This window comes from Tursiops truncatus, chromosome 17 (genome assembly GCF_011762595.2).
Source record: "Tursiops truncatus isolate mTurTru1 chromosome 17, mTurTru1.mat.Y, whole genome shotgun sequence".
Taxonomy (NCBI): domain Eukaryota; kingdom Metazoa; phylum Chordata; class Mammalia; order Artiodactyla; family Delphinidae; genus Tursiops; species Tursiops truncatus.
The window spans coordinates 74818123-74840385 of record NC_047050.1 but is presented as its reverse complement, the minus strand read 5'-3'; the positions used below and the strand labels follow the sequence as shown (position 1 = coordinate 74840385).

Here is a 22263-nt window from a genome sequence, read left to right as displayed (position 1 = left end):
CAGAGAGGTTTGCTGCGTGGACGGGGTGGGAGCTGGCGGGGCAGAGGCACCATGGGGATCCCCGTGGAGGGCGGTGCCCACTCCTGGGGACTGGGCCAGGGTTCTGGGGCTGAGCCATGCGCGCCTATCCACGCTCTCGAGCTCAGGGGCACGTGTCCAGGACACCCGTCTGGCGAGGGCTGGCATGGGGCTTTGAACCCAGGCTTGGGGTCCCTGGACCCACACCCTGAGCTTCTGGGCCCTCACACCGTGGGGCGGTTGGAGTGAGATTTAGGCTGTAGACGCCGCAGGCCCTGGTGGTGAGGGGGGAGAGAGAGAGCAAGTGACCCGGGTTTCTTCTGTGCCGACCTCGGGATGCTGGTGCCACTCGCTGAACCAGTGAACGTGGAGTTTCTCAGGCTCAGCCAGAGCTCACAAAGGGCCCCCTCCCCGCCCCCATGCCGGCTCCCAGACCAGAGATCCCCCAGGGAGACAGGGATCTGACAACCCCTGCAGGTGAGGTGTGAGCCCCAGAGGACACCAGCAGGAGCTCAGAGGTCTAATTAAATCTCCTGGTTGTCACCCCCCCGCAGCTCCCCACAGAGTAGGCTGTTCCACTAACCCGGCCTGTCTCCCGAGCCCGATTAGGGAGGGTAAGTGGCCCTGGGCAGGTGGCAGCCTGGCGAGCCCCTGGCAGGCGGGCAGATGTGCACCCGCTGCTGCAGGGCAGGGAGGGCCAGGTTGCTGCCCATCAGCAGAGATTTCCTGAGCCCCTGCTGGGCCAGACCCTCCCTGGGTCCCGGGGACAAAGGAGCAAGCAGCCCCGCCCCCGGCCTCGCTGGGCCTTTGCTGGTGGATAGTGAAGGTTGAGGAGGGACATGGCCTGGTGCGAGGGGGCAGGGGTGGAGTCTGGGGGCGTCACACCGGCCTGGCCTTGCTCCAGCCGTGCCCCACCCCGGCTGTGGACCCTGGCGCGGGTATAAGGAGGTGACTGTGTTCCGTGGAGTGGTTGGGACCCAGCCCCCAGGGGGCATCCGCAAGTCCCCCATCCCCACCCCTGCCCCTCCTGCATCTCTGGGGACGTTTTGTCTTTAATTTTTTATTTTCAGTTAATGAGAAACCACTGGGCAAACAGCCAGTGAGGCCCTCACCGGCTTTTACTGCGCGCTCAGCCCCGTTTATTTACTGTACCGAGAGGACTTCTCTTAGGAGCCCCAGCCTGGGAACGAGCAGCTTGCTCACCGCAAACTTAAATGCAGGGCCTGGGGCTAGGGAGAGACCTGCTGCTTTCCGTGGCCGGGCCACACCTGCAGGAGTCCCAGCAAAAAGTTGAAAAGCACTGTGACCCGGAAGAGATTTGTGTGCTCGTCCATTCCATCAACAGGCACTGATCAAGGCCACCTGGAGGTCTGAGCAGGGACTGAGGGTCAGGAGCTTCCCCCCAGCCCGGGGGTCGCTGGGCCCAGTGTGTGTTCACGGTGCCCTGGCCGACCCTGGAGATGCTCACGCCCTGCCTCGTGCTGAGAAAGAAAGTCACGGCTTAGAGCTTTGTGCTCAGAGACAGGGCCAGAGATGGGGCGCAGGGGGCTTTGGGGGCTCCTGCTCTACTTGCGCAGGTCCAGGAGGGCTTCTCGGAGGAGGGAGCAGGGGCACAGGGGCCTGCCGGGTGAGGAAGGAAACCCTCTTTCCTATGGGGTCTCTAAGGGCACCCTGGGAGCTTTGCCCAGAAGCTGGTGTCCTTTGGGTGCTGGGCCGTGGGAGCCTTCTGAGCACAAGGCCACTGTCGTGCCTGCCTTGAGACAGATCACCCTGGGGAGGGAGGGGCTGGGGAGAGGGCGCCCAGCCCCCCGAGCCCCTCCACTAGGATGGGCCCTCCCTGGGCCGGCTTCCTGCCCCCATCATCTCCGTCCTTCCCTGCTCTTTGCTCTCTCCATCTGGTACTGCAGGGACAGAGGGGGAAAGGGTCCATGTTGACCCCCAGTCCCAAGCCCTGGCCCTGCCCTTCCCACGCAGGCATGGCCTCCTTTAGCCTCAGAAGCCTCTGGAGCAGATTATGTGAACGCACCCCACACACCTGCCCATGCGCACACACGTGCAGGCTTCAAGTTGTGAGGAGGACCCGAGGTCAGCCCCGTGCAGCGTGGAGGTCCAGGTGGCCTGCACGTGCAGAGGCTGGGCTGGGATCTGGACCCCCTCCCAGCATCCCAGAGTGGCTCCGTGTCCTCTCTAGGCCTGGGGACAGCATGCATTAATCCTTCAACCAGCGTCTGCAGTGGGGACAGGAAGCTTTGTGCTGTCAAAAAATGATTCTGACACTTGTTCAAACAGTAAGGGGACTTTATTCAGGACTGTTGTGACAGGGGTCAAGCCTGTCCAGTAGCAGAGAGGGTCAGACTCTGCTGTAAATGCAGCAAAGATGGCTGGGGGTTTGGAGCCAACGAGCAGAGTGAGGGGTCAGTGGGTGGAAAGTCACTAAGAGGAGACATCAAGGGTGGCGGATTCTTGCTGAAGGCAGGCCAGGCGATCGGACATCAGGGGCGGGGATTCTCACTGAACCGACTGGGCAGGATTCTTGCCAGAACTGGGGGATGCTGGCCGGCAAGGCCAAGTTCCGAGTGTGCTGTCCCAGCGTTCCTGCTGTCAGCATCCCGGCACTGCCAGGGTGGCCGTCAAGGGCCTGGAGTCACGAGCCTGCAGCTGGCCTTTCGGCCTCTACCCCTCACCTTCCTCACGAAGACAGAACCCAGCTCAGATGACTGTGCGTGGCTTCCATGGGCCCAGACATGGAGACGTCCAGTGCAGCGCCAGGAACACCGTAAATACTCCGTGAGCGCTAGCCCGCATCTTTCCTTCCCTTCCCCATGCCACAGCCTGCTACGAAGGTGTTAAAGAGACGCCTGGGTCCAGCCTCCAGCTCTGCCACTTACTGTGCAGCCTGGACAAGTGACCAACTTCTCTGAACCTCAGTTTCCTCATCTGTAAAATGAGGGCAGTAAGGGCTCATAACGCAGAAGGTAGCTGTGAGGATTAGAACAGGGCCGGGCCCACGGAAGGTCCTGGTAAACGCAGCTGCTGTCACGGGCAGCGGCAGCTCTGTTCGCTCAGAGTTGGGGCAGAAAGAGGCCCCGCTCGAGAGCGCAGCATCTCGGGTTCAGTCTCCTCCCCAGAACCCCAGGCAGTGACAGCAGCACGTGCCAGGAAGCTCTCGGGCTTCATCTCGTTGACTCGTTGCAGCCACGCGGTCTGTGCTTAGTGCTGAAGCCCATTTTGCAGATGGGAAAGTGGAGGCTCGGGACCTCCTCCAGCTTGTAAGTGCTGCAGCCAGGGCTTACGTCTCTCTGACCCGAAGCAGGAGGCCTCTTCAGCAGGGAGGGAGGTGTACCGTTCAGCTCGCGCCACAGGTTGGGGCCCCTGTGAGAGGGAGAGGAGGGGGAGGCCGGGCTGCGACGCAGGCCCCGTGAAGGAGCTCCGGAGCAGGGGTGGCTCGTTGGGACAAGGGGCCTGGGGCTTGATGCCCTGTGTCAGCCGGTCACCGGATGTGGGCCCCCCTGGAAAGGGGTTGTGACCTTGGGCAAGGCAGCCTCTGAAGGGCTGGGGGGCCTGAGGCCTCACTCCAGGAGCGGCCCCCCGAGCAGGCATCACAGCATCCGTGGCAGACCGTCTGCACCCCTGGAGGGGTCAGTCCTGTCTCCACTGAGGGCAGATGCGGACATCCAGGGTTTATGCCGTCAACCAGTCCTTGGTGGCCTTTGCTGCGGATTAGGTGGCTGAGACTAGGCAGTCGAAGGGGAGGTCTCTGGTTTGACTGCCCTGTTTTACCGAGAAGGAAACTAAGGTCCAGAGAGCGCAGGGCAGCCTTGGCTGTCGCGGCTGAGGGTCAGGTTAGCCAGGATGAACTGAGAGTATTCCAGAGCATCTCTCTTCTTGCAGTTCTAGGTTCAAGGGTTCAGACTTGCCATGATGAAGCCAGTTCAATGCAGCAAGTATTTCCTGAATTCCTACTAAGCGCCAGGAGATGGGGTTGGGACATGCAAACCATATGATTGTGCTCCAGCCGAGGAGATGGACCGGCCCACAAGGAACCGTCCTATAAGCCATAACGCAGCGCGAGGAAAGGGGACTGATGTTGTCTGACTCCCCCATGTGCCGAGGGCGGGCCCTTTACGTATCCATGTCCTTTAATCTTCAGTCACCATAGTCTATATTCCAAGGGAGGATTCTGGGGCTCACGAAGTAAGTGGGTTGCCAAGGGGCAAACAGCTCATAAATGGCAGAGGTACCATTTCAGATGGCCTGTTTAACTCCGGCAGCTGAGTGAAAGTTTGGTCAAGTCCCCCAGGAAGTGTAGGGAAATCTGGAAGGAATGGAAGACGCTTGCGGTGAAGACTTTCGTGGGTTTAGGCCTCCAAGGCTGACCGAGAAGTCCGCAGGCACCGGGGCTGTCCCACCATGAAGGAGGAACAGGGCAAATTAGCAAAGTGGGAAAAGGCAAAATGGAGAAACTGTATGGAACGCGAACAGAGGGAGGGAGCGGGGGCAGGGGTGGGCGGAAGGAGGGGCAGGTGGCGGATGGGAGATGCGTGGATGGATGGACAGGTGAGCACGTGGGTAGATAGACACACGGATGGATGTTGGATGGGTGATGTGTCGTCCAGTGTTGGTTGAGTTTGTGGCGGCAGAAGACGAAGTATCTAGATCCCTGTTCCGAGGCTGGGGCACGGGAGCCCAGATAGGTGGGCAGATTAGGAACTGTGGGCACCACCCTTGGCCACGAAGCCAACATCGCCAACTTGAGTAAGTGGAACGGGGGAGCCTGCCCCTGTTGCCAGTGGTTACAAGCTAGGGTTGGAAGCAGGCGGGCAGTGTGCAGAGACAGAGAAATGAGTCAGGGCCAGGGCGTGGCCCTGGTACCTGAAGCATGGATGCTTACGGGAGACGTGGTTTCCGGAAGGGCCGGGTTTATCTGAGAGCCAAGGCAGAGGTCCATGTCGGGTGCTACGGGCTTGGCCCCTGAGCGTCCCTGGCCTCTGGACCCTCGCGGGGATGTATTCTGTCCAGTTCTGGCTGCTGGGCACTTCAGGGCTGAGGACTCCACTGTGATTTCCATCGAACATCTGACAGAATCGGGCCAGAGATTCAGATGTGCAGCCAGGTAGGCCGACTGGGTGGGCTGCCCTTAACCTTCCCCTGGGCTGGGCCGGGCTGGGCTTGTTTCAAAGGGCATGTGGATCGGCTCCGCGGGCAGCAGGGCGGCCTTCCTCAGGAGGCTCCGCCCCTCGCGCTCGGCCTTCTGCAGCCCGCGAGCAGGCAGCGGCCTGGCCGGACTGCCTGGTGGAGCGGCAGGGGCCCGTCAAGGGGGCCCTGGGCCCTTGACCTCCGGGCTGGGCCCTTGTCCCTCGTGCTGGAGCTGCACTTGGCTTCTCCGTGTCCTCTGGGGTCATCCATCCTGCCGATGTCACTTGCTGCTACTGCAGGGGACAAAGGAACTCGTGTGGAAGGAAGCAGTTAAGAGTGTGAGCTCTGCAGCCAAATCCCGCTTAGGCAAGGACCTGAGCTCTGTGTACCTTGTCCACAAAGTGGGGACAGTAACACCCTTTGTCATAGGGCCCTGGGGAGGAGGAACGGGCCCGTGCGCGCCAAGCACCGAGAACAGTGCAGGCGCACGGGAGGTGCTCAGGGGAGGGGAGTTCACAGTGCTGGCGCTGCGGGTGCCCAGGGTCGCTGGGAGCTGGAAGGCCCAGTGTCGCTACAGAAGGGGCCACCGCCGCTCACCCCGCGCACTATTCATTCACAGACACCCACTGGGCAAGACACAGATAGACCTCAGCCCCTGCCCTCTGGGCTCCCAGCGTGTGGGGGGAGCAGCAGGGACAGGTAGTGACAGCGCAGGGGGCTCCGGGCTGGGTACAGGCGTAGCTGAGGGCTTCCGGGAGGGTGTGCCACCCGAGCTCGCGGCACAGCGCACTCACAAGGGACATCGCAGCGCTCTTGCGCCTTCTATCTTTCAGCATCCCTGCCGGGCAGGCATCACTGTCTCATCTTACAGGTGAGAGACGGAGGCTGGGTGAGGGCCCCACGAGTTAGTGGCCTGGCAGCCCCCCGTCCCCAGGGCCCCGTCAGCCAGCCTCCTCGCCTCGTGCCGACTCCAGTCCTGGGCCCTCGCGGTGCATCTTTCCTCCTGAGCGTTCCCCCCAAACCTGCACCTGCCTCGGGTGTGTCATCCGTACAGTCACAGGACGAGGGACAGCTGGGGCAGTCTTGATGTCTCTGCAGGAGGCTCAGTTAGGGAAGCCAGGTCGACCTGGAAGGATTCTCCCTGCTTGCTCTGGGGTCAGTGCTCTCTCTCGCTGGCTCTGTGTCGGTTGGGAGGACAGGAGTGCGTGACATGCAGCAGACACCTCGTGTGTTAGGACAGGCCCCCTCCGGGGCACACTGCCCGAGGGTTGCAGGGGACAGGCACCTGGGTGACACGTGCGGTTTGAGTGGCCCCTGGGGACTCATCCCAGGGCTCCTCGATCTGGCCCTCTCGGGCTGGAAAGTACATTTAGAGAAGCCACCAGTCCTTGCAGAGAGGCAAGAGGCCCGTCCCCAAGAGCGGAAGGCCACAAGCCAGCTGCGGAGCCCTGGGCAAGGGCCTTCTTTTCTGGCTCAGGGCTGCCCCCGGCACCGCCCCGGCGCCTTTCACACTCACCGTGCGGTGCAGGGCTGCTGCCTCGCCCCGAGCTCTTCCTCTGCAAACAGAGGACCCAGCCAATGCAAAGGCAGCGGCACGAGGGCACCCGTCCCCCGTGCCAGGGGCAGCTCAGGTAGAGGGCAGCACGGAGGGCAGCACACGGGCACTGGCACAGGCCCTGGGCAGGCGGTCCTCCAGGAGGTGCTCCGTCCACACTCGTTTGCAGGGAGCCCGCCTGAGCCCGGGACAGTCTGGACTCTCGTGTGGGTCGGGCCCCCTGGAGCCTCTGCGACGCTCAAGCACAGGTGGGGGTCTCATTCAGCAGGGTCACCTCTGGTGAGGGTCTGTGGGCCCAGTGCACAGCCCGCGCCGCACGGACAGCCGGGGCCCATTTCCCTGAGGCCGCTCTGCTCTGACGCCGCCCTCCCGCATCCGACGCCCTGCGCCCAGGGCGGGTGCAGCGGGGGCCGCTCCTCACTCCGTCCTGGGTTTGTGCGGGCCTCCGCCCCACCCCTACCCCGTGCCGTGAGCGTCACCGTGGGGCCTGCTGCGCGGTGCTCGCCCAGGGCAGAGGGGCCGTGAGGGGCCCCCTTACTGCATCCTTCCAAAGGGCCAGCGGCCAAGTCTCGGCAGGGCAGTGCTCTCTGGGGGCTCAAAGGGTGCCCTTTCTCGTGGCCGGGAGTGACCCCAGTTAAGTGCAGGGCAGCGGGCTCATCTCCAGCCTGTTTGTCCAGCTGCCCGGCTCCCGTGGTTCGGGCGTGTGGGCCGCTCGGAAGCTTCTCTCGTGGCCCGTGCCCTTCCTGAGTGATCTGAGTTGCTCTGGGTGCTCCACGTCTATGGGAAGCTTCAGCTGCCACCGCTTGAAGAGTCTGTTTGATGTGGTAAACGTTGACCGAGCACCAGGCAGGTGTCAGGCCCTGGGCTGTGTGTGGCGGGGTGAGGGGACGGTCCTGGCACGGTGTCAGGACGCCGAGGGAGCCAACATGCCACCTTGGATCAGTAGAAAGAGCAGTGTGAGTATGGACTTAGAGGGCTGAGCCCAGGTACGGGCACCATGAAGTAGTAGCCTGTTCTGAAATCATCCAGCTCGTTCCTCTCGAGTTATAGATGGGAAAGCAGAGGCTCAGAGAAGTTAAGTGATTTCCCTAAGGTCACACAGCAAGCCATAGTTGGGCCCTGTTCATTCGTCGGTTAGTTCAGTGAGTGAACCCTGAGCCCTGCCCTCAGAAGAGCTCGCCTCAATCAGGGAGATATTTTGTCAACGGAAAATTCTGGCATGAGGCTGTACATGATATGACAGGGGGCTTGTGCGGGGCTGGGTATGATTCAGGAAGTCTTCCTGGAGGAGGTGCTGCTCGAGCTGAGTTTTGGAAAGGCCTAGAGGAGCTGGCAAGGCAGAGAGTATGAGGGGCATTGTGTGTGGCTGTGAGCGGGTGATGGATGGAGGGAGGGGTGTCACAGGGTGCTGGGGAAGAGTGAGCAGAGGAGAGAGGCAGATGGCCTTCAATTCGGTCTAGAAAACTCTGGAGGAGCAGTGGAGGGCACCAATCCTATGTCGACATCCTTTTACATTTTCTCTCTGGAAACCCTTTTTCTTCTCCTTGGCTGTCTCCCTGCCTGGACAGACCCCGGAGTCCAGAGACCTGGCTCCTAGGCCTGGCCCCACTACCGGTCAGCAGAAGGTCTGCAAATCCTGGGGGCCGCCCCAGGTACTCAGGCCCTGCTGGGCGCCAGGGGATGGAGGGAGGAGTGCCCATGTCCTGCCCTCCCGAGTCCGTGGTGGTGGCAGGACCCCAGGTAAATGCAGGATGCCGAGTGCAGCCCCCAAGGCACCGGGGAGGGGAGGCTGAGCTGAACAGGCGGAACAGGGCAGGCTCCCAGGCCCAGGCAATGAGCCGCCTGTGCAAAGGTCCAGTGACATGAAACCAACTGCACGGCCCCTTCGCGTGTCCGCTGGGGCCTCCCGTGCTCCTTCCCCTCCGGCCCTCAGCTTCCTCATCTAGGGAAAGGAGGGTCCTTAGGTTCCTGCATATCCTCCTGGTGCCAGCAGTGCCAGCGTGTGATCTGACCCTGTGGGTGGGAAGGGCTGGGGCTGGGACAGCCTTGCGTGGTGAGGACCTGCCTGGACGCAGAGCCACAGGAGCGGCGGAGGGGCTGCCTGGGGGGCAGCAATCTTTATTTAGAAAGTCCTGAGTGAAGAGGAAAACGGAGAGATTGAGAACGTAGGGACACTGCTCGGAGACAGAGAAGTCATTTCAAATTCTCTGCTGTTCTCAGAATGATGTCTTTGCATAATGCTACCAGCCAGCACGCACAGCTTTCATTCTTCCGTTTTTTCCTGGTTTATCTTCAGTTGTCTGAAGTGCTTGTCCAAAAAGAGAAGGTTGAAGCAGAGGGCCTGAGAGAGGCATTGTCTCCACTAAGCACAGTGCTCCCCGTGCAAAAGCAGGTCCCTTTGGGAAGGGAGGGGCACCCGGGCTCCAGTACCCACGCCGCCGCTGATTCACACCATGGTCCTGAGCACGTCAGCTCCGCACTGGGTTCCAGTGTCGCTTCTGAAAGGGAGCAGTTTGGAGAGACGAGCCCTGGAGGCCGGTAGACGTCATAGCTAAATGCCATAACAAACAGCCCCAAGTTTCAGGGGCCCAACACGGCAGCCTTACTTTATGTTCTCGTGCTGGTGGTGGTGGGGCCTGTCTGGAGCCCACTGGGGGACCCTGGCCCCGCCTACCCTGGGGCCCTGCCCGTCCCAGAGCTTCCCTTATCCCGCGGCTCCCCCCGGACCCTTCTCAGCTCCTTTAGTTCTGTCAGCAGGCAGATGGGGGATTGTAGGAGGGATGTGTGTGGGGGCCAGCTCTGGGAGGTGTCATTTTCCCCGCTGCTGTCCACTGGCCGGGACTCAGTCCCGTGTTCACGCCTCAGCACTGTGGGCACTGCACTCTGGCTGTGTGCCCGGGAGGCAAGGGAATGGTCTGGTGAACACGCGGCCAGCCTCTGCCACCAGAACCTCCCGAGTTCAAGTGTTCCGTGAGGGAAGAGCAGGGCGGGCCCCTGGGTGGAGGGGCCTTGAGACCTGGGGCAGGGGGACACTGCTAGGGAGAGGACAGCAGAGGGCGGCCACCAGCACGGAACCCTCAGGCGAGACCTGGGTTCGAATGTGGCCGCCCCGAACTCAGTCTCTTCAAACTGAACCGACCTTGTAGCTCCGCCTGCACCGCTGCCTCTGGTCCCCGTCGTGAGCCCTCGCGTTCGTCGGGCACTTCTCTGCCCCGGCTCTGCACACCAGCCCTCCGGCCGCATCACCCCCTTGCAGGCGAGGAAGCAGAGGCTCCGGCTTCTCAAGGGGCTCTCCCGGAACCTGGACTTGGTCTGAGCTCCGCCACCCTGCTCGCCTGGCCCGAGAACCAGGGCGACCGTGGGCAGGGGGACCCCTGACCTGGTGGGTGGTGTTGGCCGTGTGCGTCTCTCCCCGTCGTTGAAGCAGGTTTGCACAGTCCACAGGGCCACAGGATGCAGCCGCCGGGGGCTCCCCTCCACCGGCCTGGTCCCCGCCCGCCCCACAGGTGCTGGCACCCGGGTGGATGTGCCCGGGAAGCTAGGGGACATTCCACGAGTGAGCCCCAAGCCACACGCATCTCCCCTCCAACTCCAGCTCTCCTTCATTTTAATCTAATTCCCTTAAATCTTTAATGAAAAGTTGTAAAAGTAAATTATTTACCCAAGAGAGACAAACGGCCCCTCAGGAGCTGTTCTCGACTTGAGGGTAATTACACGTGTGTGTCTTGCGCGTTCTCCCTCCCCGGATGCTGGGAAGAGGCATCCTGGCTTATGAACTAATTATCTACCTCAGTAACTGTTAAAAACGCGCGCCATTTAGCACATTGGGAGCAGGGCTCAGGCGTTGTGCGGTGCCACCTTGATGCGCGCCCGGCCCGGGACCCGGTGGAGCCTGCGCAGCTGAGCCGAGCTCTCGGGAACAGCCCTTCTCCCAGCCCGGCACTCTCCGCTCGTGTCCCCCAGCCGGAGCCAGCGCGGGCGACAGAAAGACCCCCTCCCCCACGGTGCGGGAGGCTCGGAAGGTGGGGGGAGGCAGGAGGCGGCTGTGGGGCCTGATGCCACCTCCCCAGATGCCCACTGCCTCTTCGCGTGTAACACGCTCGCCCAGAACACCATCACTCCCACCTCCGGGGCATCTCCGTGCTCCTGACCTCTTTTGCAAACTCTCTGTCAATAAAGGAGCAAAATAAGATTTGAAACATTTGGACTAAGGGAAACCGTATTTGGCACAGTTGGTCAAGACTTGGAGGAGTGGGCATGCAGGAGAGTCCGTGTGCGCGTGCGTGTGTGTGCGCCTGTGTGTGTAGACTGAAATACGGCCGCTGAGGGCCTGCGTGGTGCCTTAGGTTGGTACACTCTTGGCTCTGAGCTCCCTAACAGCCACAGAGAAAAGGCAAGTTACTTGGCTCTCGTCGGTAGCGAGGGAAAACCTGCCGCCTTGGTTGTGTACCTAGCGACTAGCTACGTTGGCATTAGAGAAAGTTCACCACTTTCTACTGGCTAGTCGGGAATTACAGGGTTTTCTGCGGGACCTGCCTGTGCCTTCTCCCAGAGCACAGCCAGCGCTGGGGGGAGCGGGCAGCACCACCGGGCCAGGGCCCCAGGCCTTGGTTCTCCTCCGCATCCCCGAGCCTCAGCCGTTGTATTTTGTTCCCACTTGAGCTTCTTTTTTGCTTCATTTAAAGGGTGACAAAGCTCCTTGATAAATTCCCGAACCTAGCCTCTCCTGAATCAAATTTGGCTCTAGAATTCAGGCCCCCCGAGATTCATGTCAACTGGAGAAATGTGTGTCCTGTGACATTTGAAATTTCAATGTGCTTCAGCTGAAGCAGGCTTGGTGGAGCCTCGAAAACTTGACTCACTCCGGCAGCTTTGGAGGCTTCACCTCATTAATTCCTACCGCATTGTTCCCGAGTCTTTAAAATGTTTTGTCCAAAATTAGACCCAAAGTCTGCTTAGTCGTCCAGTTTTATCAAAGAAATGAAAGGCAAGGAAGGTGGAGCTCTGGGGTGAGGCCGGGAGGGTATCCTTGCTGGGGGTTTGGGCTCCGGGGAGGAAGCAGCCTTCCACTGCCGGCCCTGGGAGCTGTGTCCTGAAGAAGCGACGAGCAGGCCGTCCGCGACTCACCCCTCCTTGCCACTGAAAAGCGACTTGCGCGTGACCTTGGCTGGGGCGGGGGGACTGCTGATTTTTTCCGTGTTTCCTTCAGCCCCAAGGGAACTGTGCTGTGCAGCCTCCACCCAAAGTCCCACCTCACCCGTCTTCCATTGCCTCTCAGAGCGAGACCGTGGCCCGGGATATGCACACGTGCACGCGCACACACACACACACACACACACGTCAGAATCGACCTAGGAGGCCAGACTCCCGGGAGCCGCCAGGCAGGTCCCTTTTGAAAAGTCCACAGTGGTTTAGAACTGCTGGGCTGTCCACAGCCATTTGGCAAGTGTCTCCCAAGTGCCAGGACCATCTGCCCGCCCCTGACCTTCACGCCCTCCCACTCCGTGGACCAGACTAGAGAGACGGCTGTGGACGCCGCAGGGCCGGCCTGACCACTGGCCCATCCGTGACCTGCTCGTCCTCGGGCTCCGCTCTCTACCCGGCCCTCGTCTTGGCCCCAGAGGCCCTGCTCCCACCTGCACCTCTGAAGTCTGGGTCCTGATGCTCTCTGCTGGCCTCAGACTCGCCCAGCCCCCTATTCTCTGCCATGCACGAGGGGAGAGGAACCCACGCTATGCCCCAGCCCTCTGCCCAGCCGCAGTCTCCAGGAGGACGAGTGGGGTTAAGGGCTTGGGATTCCAGAAGGTTCTCAGCGAGGGATGGATGAGTAAAGAAGACCAGACAGAAGGGCCTTTGCAGACTCCTGTCCCGGCAGGCAGAGGCGCACGTCCACCCTGTGGGGCACTGAGGGCCGCAGCTGCCTGGCCGGGCGTGGGCACAGCAGGGAGACGCTACCGCACCCACACTAGGATGGCGGGGACAGAGCAAGGCAGGCGCTACAAGCGCTGGGAGGGACGTGGAGAACCTGAACGCTGCGAGTAGGGCTGTGAGATAACGCAGCTGCTTCAGAACACAGCCTGGGGGTTCCTCAGCAGGTCAAACGCAGACCCACACGACCCGGCAGTTCTGCCCTGAGGTGTGTGTCCTCGAGAAGTGAAAACCTGAGTCCGTACAGACACTTGTCCTGGAGTGTCCACAGCAGCATTGGTTACGACAGACAAGGGTGGAAGCACCCGAGGGCCCATCCACAAATGAAGACAAGCTGTGGTGTGGCCACACGCCGGAACATCACTCCAGCGTGAAGAGGAGGGAAGTGCGGGCTCCCACAGGGCAGAACTTTGACAGCGTCACGCTCAGGGAGGGAAGCCAGTCCTTAAAGACCGAATATATATGATGGTACTCATGTGAAAGTCCAGATCTGGGGCGTCTGGAGAGCTAGAAACTCGGTTCGTGGCTGTTCAGGGCTGGGGGACGGGGAGAGAGGCAGGGATGGTGAAGGCGTATGGGGTTTCTTTTTGACGTGATGAAAATGCCTTCACATTGCCCGTAGTGATGGTTGCACAGATCTGGGAATCTATGAAAAGCCATGGAATTGTACACTTTCGTAGGTGAGCTGTGTGGTTTGTGAACTAAATCCCGGTAAAGCTGTTTAAAAAATAACACCAGCCCCTGTGCCCAGAGTTCAGGTGGGAGCCGGGCGCTTAGCTGGGTGCCTCGGGCCGGCTGCGAGCCTCTCCACACCGGGGTAGGTTCACCTGTAAAGTGGTGCAGTGACAGCGCCAGTCTGATGGGGTTGGTCTGAGGACTGCGTGAGGCGGTGCCTGTGAAGCCTTAAAACAGTGGCCAGGGTGCCACTGGGAGCTCCTGTCACTCACAAGACTAATAACAGTGAGAAATGCAGCGGGCTGGTGCCCGCGGGGGAGGGCGAGGGGGGCGCCTGGGTGCAGAGGGCCACGCCGGGACCCTTCCACTGCGCTCTCCACCTGCTCCCGGGCTTACGTGGGCCTGGAACCCTCTAGAGTGCAATGGGCATGAGAGGTTGGCAGGTCCCAAGGGCGGTGTCTGCCTGTGTCCTGGGCACCAAGAAAGGCCGGCCCCCTCCAGGCACAGCGTGCAGTAGGGGCAGCACTTGGCGAGGCCAGGCGGGGCTCTAAGCCGGCCCCTCATGGGAAAGTGGAGCTGTTGCAGCCCCTCCTGGAGCAAGAGGGGAGACCTAGGCTGGAGGACAGAGCCGCCCCCTCCAGAAGCAGGACTCCAGCCGCCATGCTGATGCCAAGCCCTGGACGACGGGCACTCTGTTGGGGCAGCGTCTGGGGCGGGCCAGCGGCCCCGGGCCCCGGCAGCCCCATCACTTCCCGGACCTCAGCCTCCCCGCTCAAAACCCGCTAAAGCCTCCCCTGTTCTCACTGCCCTCCAGGAGCACGTGAGGGTGGGGGGGAGGGGCTTGGCCTGTGCCGGGCACCTGAGAGGGTGGGGGGGAGGGACTGAGCAACGGAAGACCCACCTGACCTGGTGGCGCCCTGGGGTGTGGGCACCGCCCCGTTCTCAGCGCACTCTCACTGCGTGAAGCCCCGCCCGCTGTCCGCACGGTGGCTGCCCTTGGCCAGAGCGCAGGCTGGCACCGCCATCCGCCTTCCCCCAGTGCCTTCCTCGCCAGCCTGGGCCCTGCAGGCCCTTCCCTCGTCGTGCCTTCTATTTATAGCATGGGCTCCTGCCAGAGCTTGTCAACGTGCTATAGCATAAACGTGGCAGCCGTTTCAGGAGCCGTTCTGGGCCAGATAAAATTAAGTCCGTGACTCTGGCTGGTATTAAAAGTGAAGGAGAAGCAGGGCCGGGGGCGGCGGGAGAAGATGGACTGTGGCCCAATTTAACGCTTTGAGGGAAGAGACTAATCTGCTCCCCAGAGATTTCTTACGATATGAAATTCTCCCGCATAAATAATGTCCTCCACGAAGGCCGGGTCTGCGAGTCAGGACCAGAGCCGGGCAGTGGCGGCTTGGTCCTAACGTCCTCTCTGCAGGGGCGCTTCGGGGGCGTGGCCCAGTCCCCTCGAGGCCCAGGGGGCCCGAAGGGGGCAGGGCACGGCCGGGATTTGAGCCCAGGTACCCCTGCCCCAAAGCCCACTCACCTACTCTTTCATTCATCCACTCATTCACTCAACAAATATGAACCAGAAGAGTGCCTGCCTGGCCCGGGTGTTGGGGCGAGGAGGGAGGGACACACAATGGTTAACAAACAAATGGGTAAAGAAGAACTTCAGATAGATGTTGAGGGTCACGAGAAAATGAAGAGAGTGGAAGAGTGACGGGGCAGGAAGGCTCTTCACTGTGTGGTCAGAGGCAGCGTCCCTGAGGAGAGGGCCAAGGTGGTGCGAACAGCAGGTGCAAAGGCCCTGGGGCAGGGATGCGTTGGGCCTGCTGGCGGAACAGGGAGGAGGGAGGCAACGTGGTAGGAGCGCGGGGATGGGGGAACCTGGCTCAGGGCCGTGCAGGGCCCTGGAGACCAGGGTCAGTGGCCGTAATGTGATCAAAACTCCCTTTTATTCTGGGACCGGGCAAGGGGCAAGCGAGGACGTGACAAGGTGAAACCATGGTTCATGCCGCTGTGAACCGTTGGCTGCCGTGTGGGGAGCTGGCCTGGGCTAAGATAGAGTGTGTCGGGGCGGAGATGGGGATGGCCTCCGGGCGGGCCGGGGGGTTGGGTGTGGGTGCCCGGGGAACACCTTGGTGTGACCTCCCGGCGCCAGGCAGGCCTGCCGGGTAGGGCCACTTCTGTACGGAAGACCCTGGGGAGGCGGGGTTTCCGGGAGAAAGTGGGAGGGTTTCGTTTGGGCCAAGTTAAGGGTGAGGCCCCGCTGGACACCTGGGCGAGGAGGTCAGGGCTGCCCAGAGGAGCCGGTGCCCGGCTGCGGCCCTCAGTGGGTCCTGAGCCCCTCCTGCTTGGTCCTGCAGGGTGGCCACCTTTCCTGTCCAGGAGTCCCTCCCACCTGGAGCTGCTTGAGGGCAGGGCCACATCCAGGATGTTCCACAGACACTCGTTAAGATAACGAGTGCTGTGGCCTTGGCCTCGGGCCTCGGGTTTCAGAAACTGGGGGCTTGGGGGCAGGTCGGGCAGAAACGAACCGAACCTTTGAGCACTTCCCTTTGGCACTTTGCACAGAGAATGTGACACTCGCTGCATTTCCAGATGAGGGACACAGGCAGAGTTCAGACTGCGCACATGGTCCAGCTCCAGGCCGGGCTCTGCCCGCCCTCCCCTTGGGCCTGGGAGGCGGCGGCAGCTCTTTGGTCGCTGAGCGGCAGCCACTCTAACAAGTGAGCGCCAACCTAGTGGCTGAGAACAACACGAGCTACTACTCCACAGTCCTGTAGGCCAGTCTAAGAGGTGGCGGCAGGCTGGGGGCTGGGGAGACCCCGGTTCCCGCCTTCTGGGCTCCAGGGACGCCTGCACCCCTTGGCCCCGTCCTGCCTTCAAAGCCAGCTGTGCAGCAACTCCCAGCCTCCCTCCGCCGCCATGGACACACAGCCTTCCAGGCTCTCTCCTGCCCCCTCTTGCCCTTATAAGGACCTTCGTAACGACATTGGGCCCACCCATATACTCCAAGATACTTGCCGTCTCAAGGTCCTTAACTGAATGTCACCTGCAGAGTCCCTTTAGTGTGTGTGGGAACACACTGCACGGGGTCCAGGTATTAGGATGTGGACATCTTTGGGGGTGTCATTCTGTCTACCACACCACCCCCTCTGGCGGCACAGACTCAGGGTTCCGGGAGCTTCTCGGGGACAAGGCTAGACCTCACAGAGCCAGAGTTCTGTGCCTCCCGCCCACCGCTCCCGAGGAGCCCCCAGGTCGAGGTTGCCCGTGTGCAGCTCCCCAGCAGCCTGGGGGTCAGGAGATGGGCTTCCAGGCTGGGACCCCCCTCCCTGCCTCCCCGGGAGGCTGGGGCATTCCAGGTCGCCATGTGGCCCACCTGCAGGCTGGCTGGGGGTCTGGACAGAGTGGCCAGGAGAGGCTGAAGGGGCTCGTCCTGCTGCCTCGGTCCTCTCTGTCCAGCGCTTCAGCGCCGTGCTGGTCCTCTTTCCCCATCAGCATTCACGGCCAGCCTGCGGGTGAGGAGCGGCCCTGGAGAAGCTATATAAATACAAAGTGTCCTCCTGGGCTGGGGATTAGAGCTGGTCAGGGGCCTGGCCCGCCCCGCGCATTCTCCACTGCCCAGGGTGGATGTGAGCGTGATGGCGACAATGATCCAGCCGTCCCGCTGCGGCCGCTGTGTGCCCCGCCCCCTCTGCGTGTGCGTTTCCAGTTCTCACAAAACCTCTTTGAGGTGGGCTTTCCTATCAGCCCTTCTAAAGGTGAGGAAACTGAGGCTCGGAGAGGGCAAGTGGGGAGGAGTCAAGGAGAAACTACTCAAAAGTGCACAGCAGCAGGAATCCCTCTACCCCAGCCTAGAGGTGGGCAGGGGGGTCACCACCCCAGGAAGTGCATAGTGGCAGCGGCCTGACGGGCCGACCCTGGCGGCCAAGGGGAGCAACTAGACCCCACACACCCAGACATCAGACCTGGGGTTCCCGCGGGGGTCTTAATGAGCCCACCCTGGATGCCGCGGGAAGGCTCCCGGGTGATGGTGAGGAATTCTCGGGGCGGGGAGGCACCAGCTGCACGGGACACACTCGGACTGGTGTGCCCACCCCTTCCTGCAGCTGGCCAGTCTGCTGCGGACACAGAGGGAGTGCTAACCCGCCGTCCCTGACAGGGGCCCCCCGGTCTGGCGACTGAATGGACGCTGCGCCCACCTTCCCCACCTGAGGGCGGAGGGGCTGGGCCAGGGGGCCCCCAGGGACGGTGGGCGGGAAGCCGAGCTGAGCCCTGCACGAGCAGGGCGGCTGAATTCCCGGCAGTGCCGCGAGGTGGTTCTCTTTCCTCTGGGCAATTTAGAAACGGCTCCAGCACAGCTTGCCTTTGAGAAATTTTTAATTATTTCTCCCCTGCTCCTTCCTGGTGAGTTCTGTGACTCCCTGGTGGATGGCTGGTCTCAGCTGTTCCTTCCAGCCTTGCTCAGCAGGGCTTCCACGCGAGAAGGGTCCCCTCTCCCCGGCATGGGGCACCGCTGCCCTGGTCCAGAGTCAGAGAACTGAATTCAGTACAGCAATGGGGTATGCTAGGACATTAGTGCCGGTGGAGTTACAACCCCTGACCTGAGCACAGCCATCACAGTCACCATCAACACTGTTATCTCAGATGCATTTTCACTAGATTTCTCGCACAGTACCCCGTGGGTCCCAGGAGAGGCCAGCCCTGGCATCCTTTTCAATTCAGGAAGCGTGTCATATTCTCAGAGAAAACGGACCTCTGCTGTTTCCTCCCAGTGAGTGACGTGGGAAGGTTTGGTGCTCTCGGACCCAGGCTGGAGGTGCTGGAGCGGCAGGGTGGGAGGAGACAGCTGCCTGCTGAGCCCAGAAAGTCGTGAGTTTGGCAGGCACTTATTGTGGGTGCCAGGCATGGGTGTGGCGTGACCAACCGCCCAGCGTGCCTGAGGGGTTCCCGGGACGCAGAAGTTTCAGAACTAAAGCCAGCATGGATGAACCATGACAGTCAGTGTCGCCTGTGACTGGAGACACATCAGAGAGCAAGACAGGCGGGTCCTGCCCCTCTTGAGGGTCGCCCTCCTCCCTGGGGAGGCAGACAAGGAAGCAAGTAGCTCTCCCCAGACTGGGGCAGGGCAGCCTGGCTGGGTCCTCTGTCTGCGTCTGGGTCATTACCCCGGTTTTGCAGATGAGGTGAAGGAGGCTCAGTTCGGCAAAGGGCCTCCTCCAGGATGAAGGGTTAGGGCAGAGCCAAGACCCCAGCCCGGCCTGCTGCTCAGCCAGGGGCCAGCTCCGTCCCCCATCCCTGCCACCCTGGCCTGACCTCGGGACATGCCCCTCCCCCCATTTAGAGAATGCCAAGGAAAGAGTCCCACTGGGAACTGTGTCCACAGCCTCGTTTCCCCTCTTCATTGCCCCAGGGGCCAAGTAGAGCTGGGCATCAGGGAAGGGTTAAATGGGCACCAGGTGAGCTGGGGGCTGCGCTGCAGGTAAGCCGTAGGCCAGTGCCTGTGGCCCACGCGGTTCTCTACAAGGGAGAACAGAGAGGGCGGAGATGCGGCGAGCCGGCCACCCTCCGCTGATTTGCAGAGAATCCTGTCTTCCCCTTAATGGAACCATCAACCGAGGCTCTCCTACACCTGCTCTCTCCACATGAGGCTCAGACTTGCCCGGCTGGGTTCACTGTTCAGTACGCATCACCGGGGCCCGGCCTGAGCAGGAGAGGGACCCAGGACTGTCATTACGCCCACAGGCCCAGGACAGAAGCCAGTGTCTCTTGTTCCTGATATATCCTCTCAACACACACACACACACACACACACTTTCACTCCGAGTCCTGGATGTGCTGCTGCCTTGGAGGGAGGGTCTGCATGGCCCATCCAGTGCTGGCCACTCTCCAGAGCCGTGCCTTCCAGGAACCCCAGTGAGGCGCTGGCCTCCTCCCGTGGGCACCGAGGCCCCATAGCTGTTGGGCAGGAGGGTCGTCCGTGCAGTTGCCTGGTGTCAGGAGCAGTGGCAGTGACCCAGGGGCTGTCCCCGACTAGCCTCCACTGCGGGATGCTCATAATGGCGGGGTCAAGGTTGAGACACACGTGACGAGTCCCTAAACAGCAAGGCGGGCAGGCGTGAGGAAGTACACAGGTGACACTGTCACATCATTACTCCTGGGCCTGCAGATGTGACGAGGCCAGGGCTCAGGGTCGGCGCTCGGTAGCCCCACGGCCAGTACCATGTGGTGTGAAGTCCCACTGCAGTTCTAGGACCCCCTTCCCTGGCCTCCATGGCCGGATCAGCAAGCCGGTGACCTTCTGGTGTCAGGAAGGACCCTTCCTGCCCGTATCAGCATGTGGCACTGCCGTAGCAAATCACCACAGACCGGGGGCCTCGAGGCAACAGGGCTTGACTGACTCTCACTGTCCTGGAGGCTGGAGGTCTGAATTCAAGGTGTGGGCAGCGCTCTGGGGGAGGATCCCCCGCCTCTCCCAGCTCCTGGAGCCGCGGCTGCATCACTGCAGCCTCTGCCTCTGTCTTCACAGACAGAGGGCTGCCTCTGGGCTCTGGGCTCCCCGCTGAGTCAGTTTTCTCCTCTTCTGCCTCTTTTAAGGACACTTGTCACTCTCAAATGGCAGCCTCTGCCTTGCACCCATGCTTGAAGGCGGGTCCCCCAGCCTACCCACCCCACCGTCCTGCTGGGACGTCTGGTGGTCTGAGGAGAGTGGGGGTCACAGCACAGCCTCTCCAGTCGACCTGCCCCATCACCCCACCCCCTTGCTGCTGCCCATTCCCTGTTCCCTGCCTGGCGGGCGCGCGCCCTGCTCCGTGACCCCCAGACCTTCCCCCAGCTAGCGTCCCGCCTCCGTGGTGCCCCAGGGCCACCCCGGTCCTCACTGCGGCAGTCTGGGCGGGGCGGTCTGCAGGTGGCTCAACGGAGGCCCAGCCACGGCTCCTCGGCCCCGGCCTGTGCACAGGCCCCGCCAGTTCTCAGCCCCTCCCCTGGCTGGCCTCCACCTGCAGGAGCCCCTGGGGTCTAGGCCAGAGCTCAGCCCTTCCAGGTGGGGGCAGCTAGGAGGCCCTTCAGGACCCCCCAGTGACCCTGAGGCCCTCTCGGCCTCTCCAGCGTGGCACAGACCCCCCTGGGGTACAGCTCCGGCCTGTCTCCGCTGGCCTGCACGTCGGGAGAGCAGGAACCGGGGCCCTTCCTCTGTTTTCCAGGAGGCAGCCTTGGTGGGTGAAGGAGCGGGGAATGAATGAATGAATGGAGGGAGGGAGGCCGGCTGGGCGGTGCCCTGACAGCCTCGTGCCCCATGTCCCTCGCAGATGTGCTGGTGGATGGACAGCCCTGTGACCGCGAGGCGGCGGCCTGCCGGGTGGGCGACCCCGTGCGCCTGGAGGTGAGGCTGACCAACCGGAGCCCGCGCAGCGTGGGGCCCTTCGCCCTCGGCGTGGTGCCCTTCCAGGACCACCAGAATGGCGTGCACACCTACGACCTGCGCCATGCCGTCTCCTTCGTGGGCTCCGGCACCTTCTACCTGGACAAGGTGCGTGTAGCCCCCGGTCACTGTCCCCTGTCCCACCCCTCCCCCAGTGGCAGACTTAGGGGTTGGTAGACGTGGCGGCCTCTCTGCGTTGACCCTTGTTCCCCTGACTCGCCCTGAGACCTCAGACAAGTTCACGTCTCTGTACCTGAGTCCCAGGAGCAGAGCTAGGATGGGGATACTGGCCCCGAGGGTTGTTAAAGAGCTGAGACGAGTGTGCTGGGGGAGCAGCAAGACAGCGTCAGATCTCTGTGCCCCTGGCACCGCTGCCCTGCCCCACGTGGCCGGCTCCTCCCTGCTCGCGGTCGCTGCACGCAGGCCCAGAGGGACTGATGGGGTCACAAGGCACAGTCCTCAAGCTCCACTTACCTGTTGAGATGGTGCCTTTGCCCCAAACGCTCCCCACGCTCCCTGACCCCCAAACGGCCCAGGGAGGGAAGTGTGATTAGCGCCATCCTAGGATAGGAGCTGAGGCCCGGAGAGGTGCAGTGACTCGCCGGGGCAGCACAGCAGGGAAGCCCTGGAGGGCCACGGGAGCAAGTCCTGGGGGCCCGCCCGCCCCCGCCCCCCCCCCCGCCTCTGTATCTAGGTAGGTTCAGGGCTCTCCTAGAGGCTCTGGGGGTCCGCGCTGCTCCTGGCTGATGCCCCTCCTCCCCTCAGGTGCGGCCGTCGGGCCAGTCAGCCTGCCTTGGGGCCCTTCTGTTCCTCTGCACGGGCGACTTCTTCCTCCGCATCCGCTTCCACGAGGACAGCTCCAGCAAGGGGCTGCCGCCCTCCTGGTTCCGCCTGCCCAGCGTGCACGTGCGCGCCCTGGGGGCCCAGGCCTGAGCCGCTGTTCCCGCGGGGAGAGATGACCAGAGGGCCCCCCGGGCAGGGGACAGGCCTTCGCTGCAACTCCTGTCCACTCCTCCCACCCCTCCCCTCCCCTCCTACCTGCGCCGTCCTCTCTGGGCTTTGCAGGGGCCCCCAGACTTGGCAGCCGTGCCCCTTCCCACACTGGCCATCAGGGCTCCCCTGCAAGAGGCCGCTGCTAGGGTGAATGCTAACCAAACCCCAAAGTGTGGCCCTGGGTCCCTGCACCTGTTCCCTGTGACCTGGGGTTCACAGCCCAGCCAGCAGGAAGAAGAGGTGAGCGTGAGGGAGGGGCACAGCTGGGGTGGGTCTGGGGAACCTCCCTCGGCCCCCTCGGCCGTTGGAATCCCCCGAGGGCTGGCTCTTCTTCCCGGGGCCCCGAGGCAGCCCAGCCAGGAGAGGTGGCACCATGGTTGACCCCAAGAGGAGCCACCTGCCCCCGGTGGGTAGACGGTCACCTGTGCCAGCTGTTCTGGCCCCTGGGCTGGTTCCAGGCTGGGCTGTGGGGGCCCACGGCCTGTGTGCGTCTGCGTGTCGCTGACAGATTCTCCAATAAAGGGCCTGCCTCACTTCTCTGCTGGTC

The 22263-nt window shown here is 62.3% G+C and overlaps 1 protein-coding gene across 3 annotated transcripts in view; it reads left to right on the top strand.

Annotated features, from left to right (window-relative positions):
* The window catches only part of TRAPPC9 (trafficking protein particle complex subunit 9), a 499958-nt gene extending 477695 nt beyond the window's left edge, over nt 1–22263 (top strand). For all 3 annotated transcript variants that reach the window (XM_033843254.2, XM_033843252.2, XM_033843253.2), the window contains 2 exons: nt 20611–20831; nt 21489–22263. In XM_033843254.2, coding sequence (XP_033699145.1) covers nt 20611–20831; nt 21489–21656 — 389 coding nt within the window. In that variant the 3' untranslated portion in view covers nt 21657–22263. The remainder of the gene's footprint in view (nt 1–20610; nt 20832–21488) is intronic.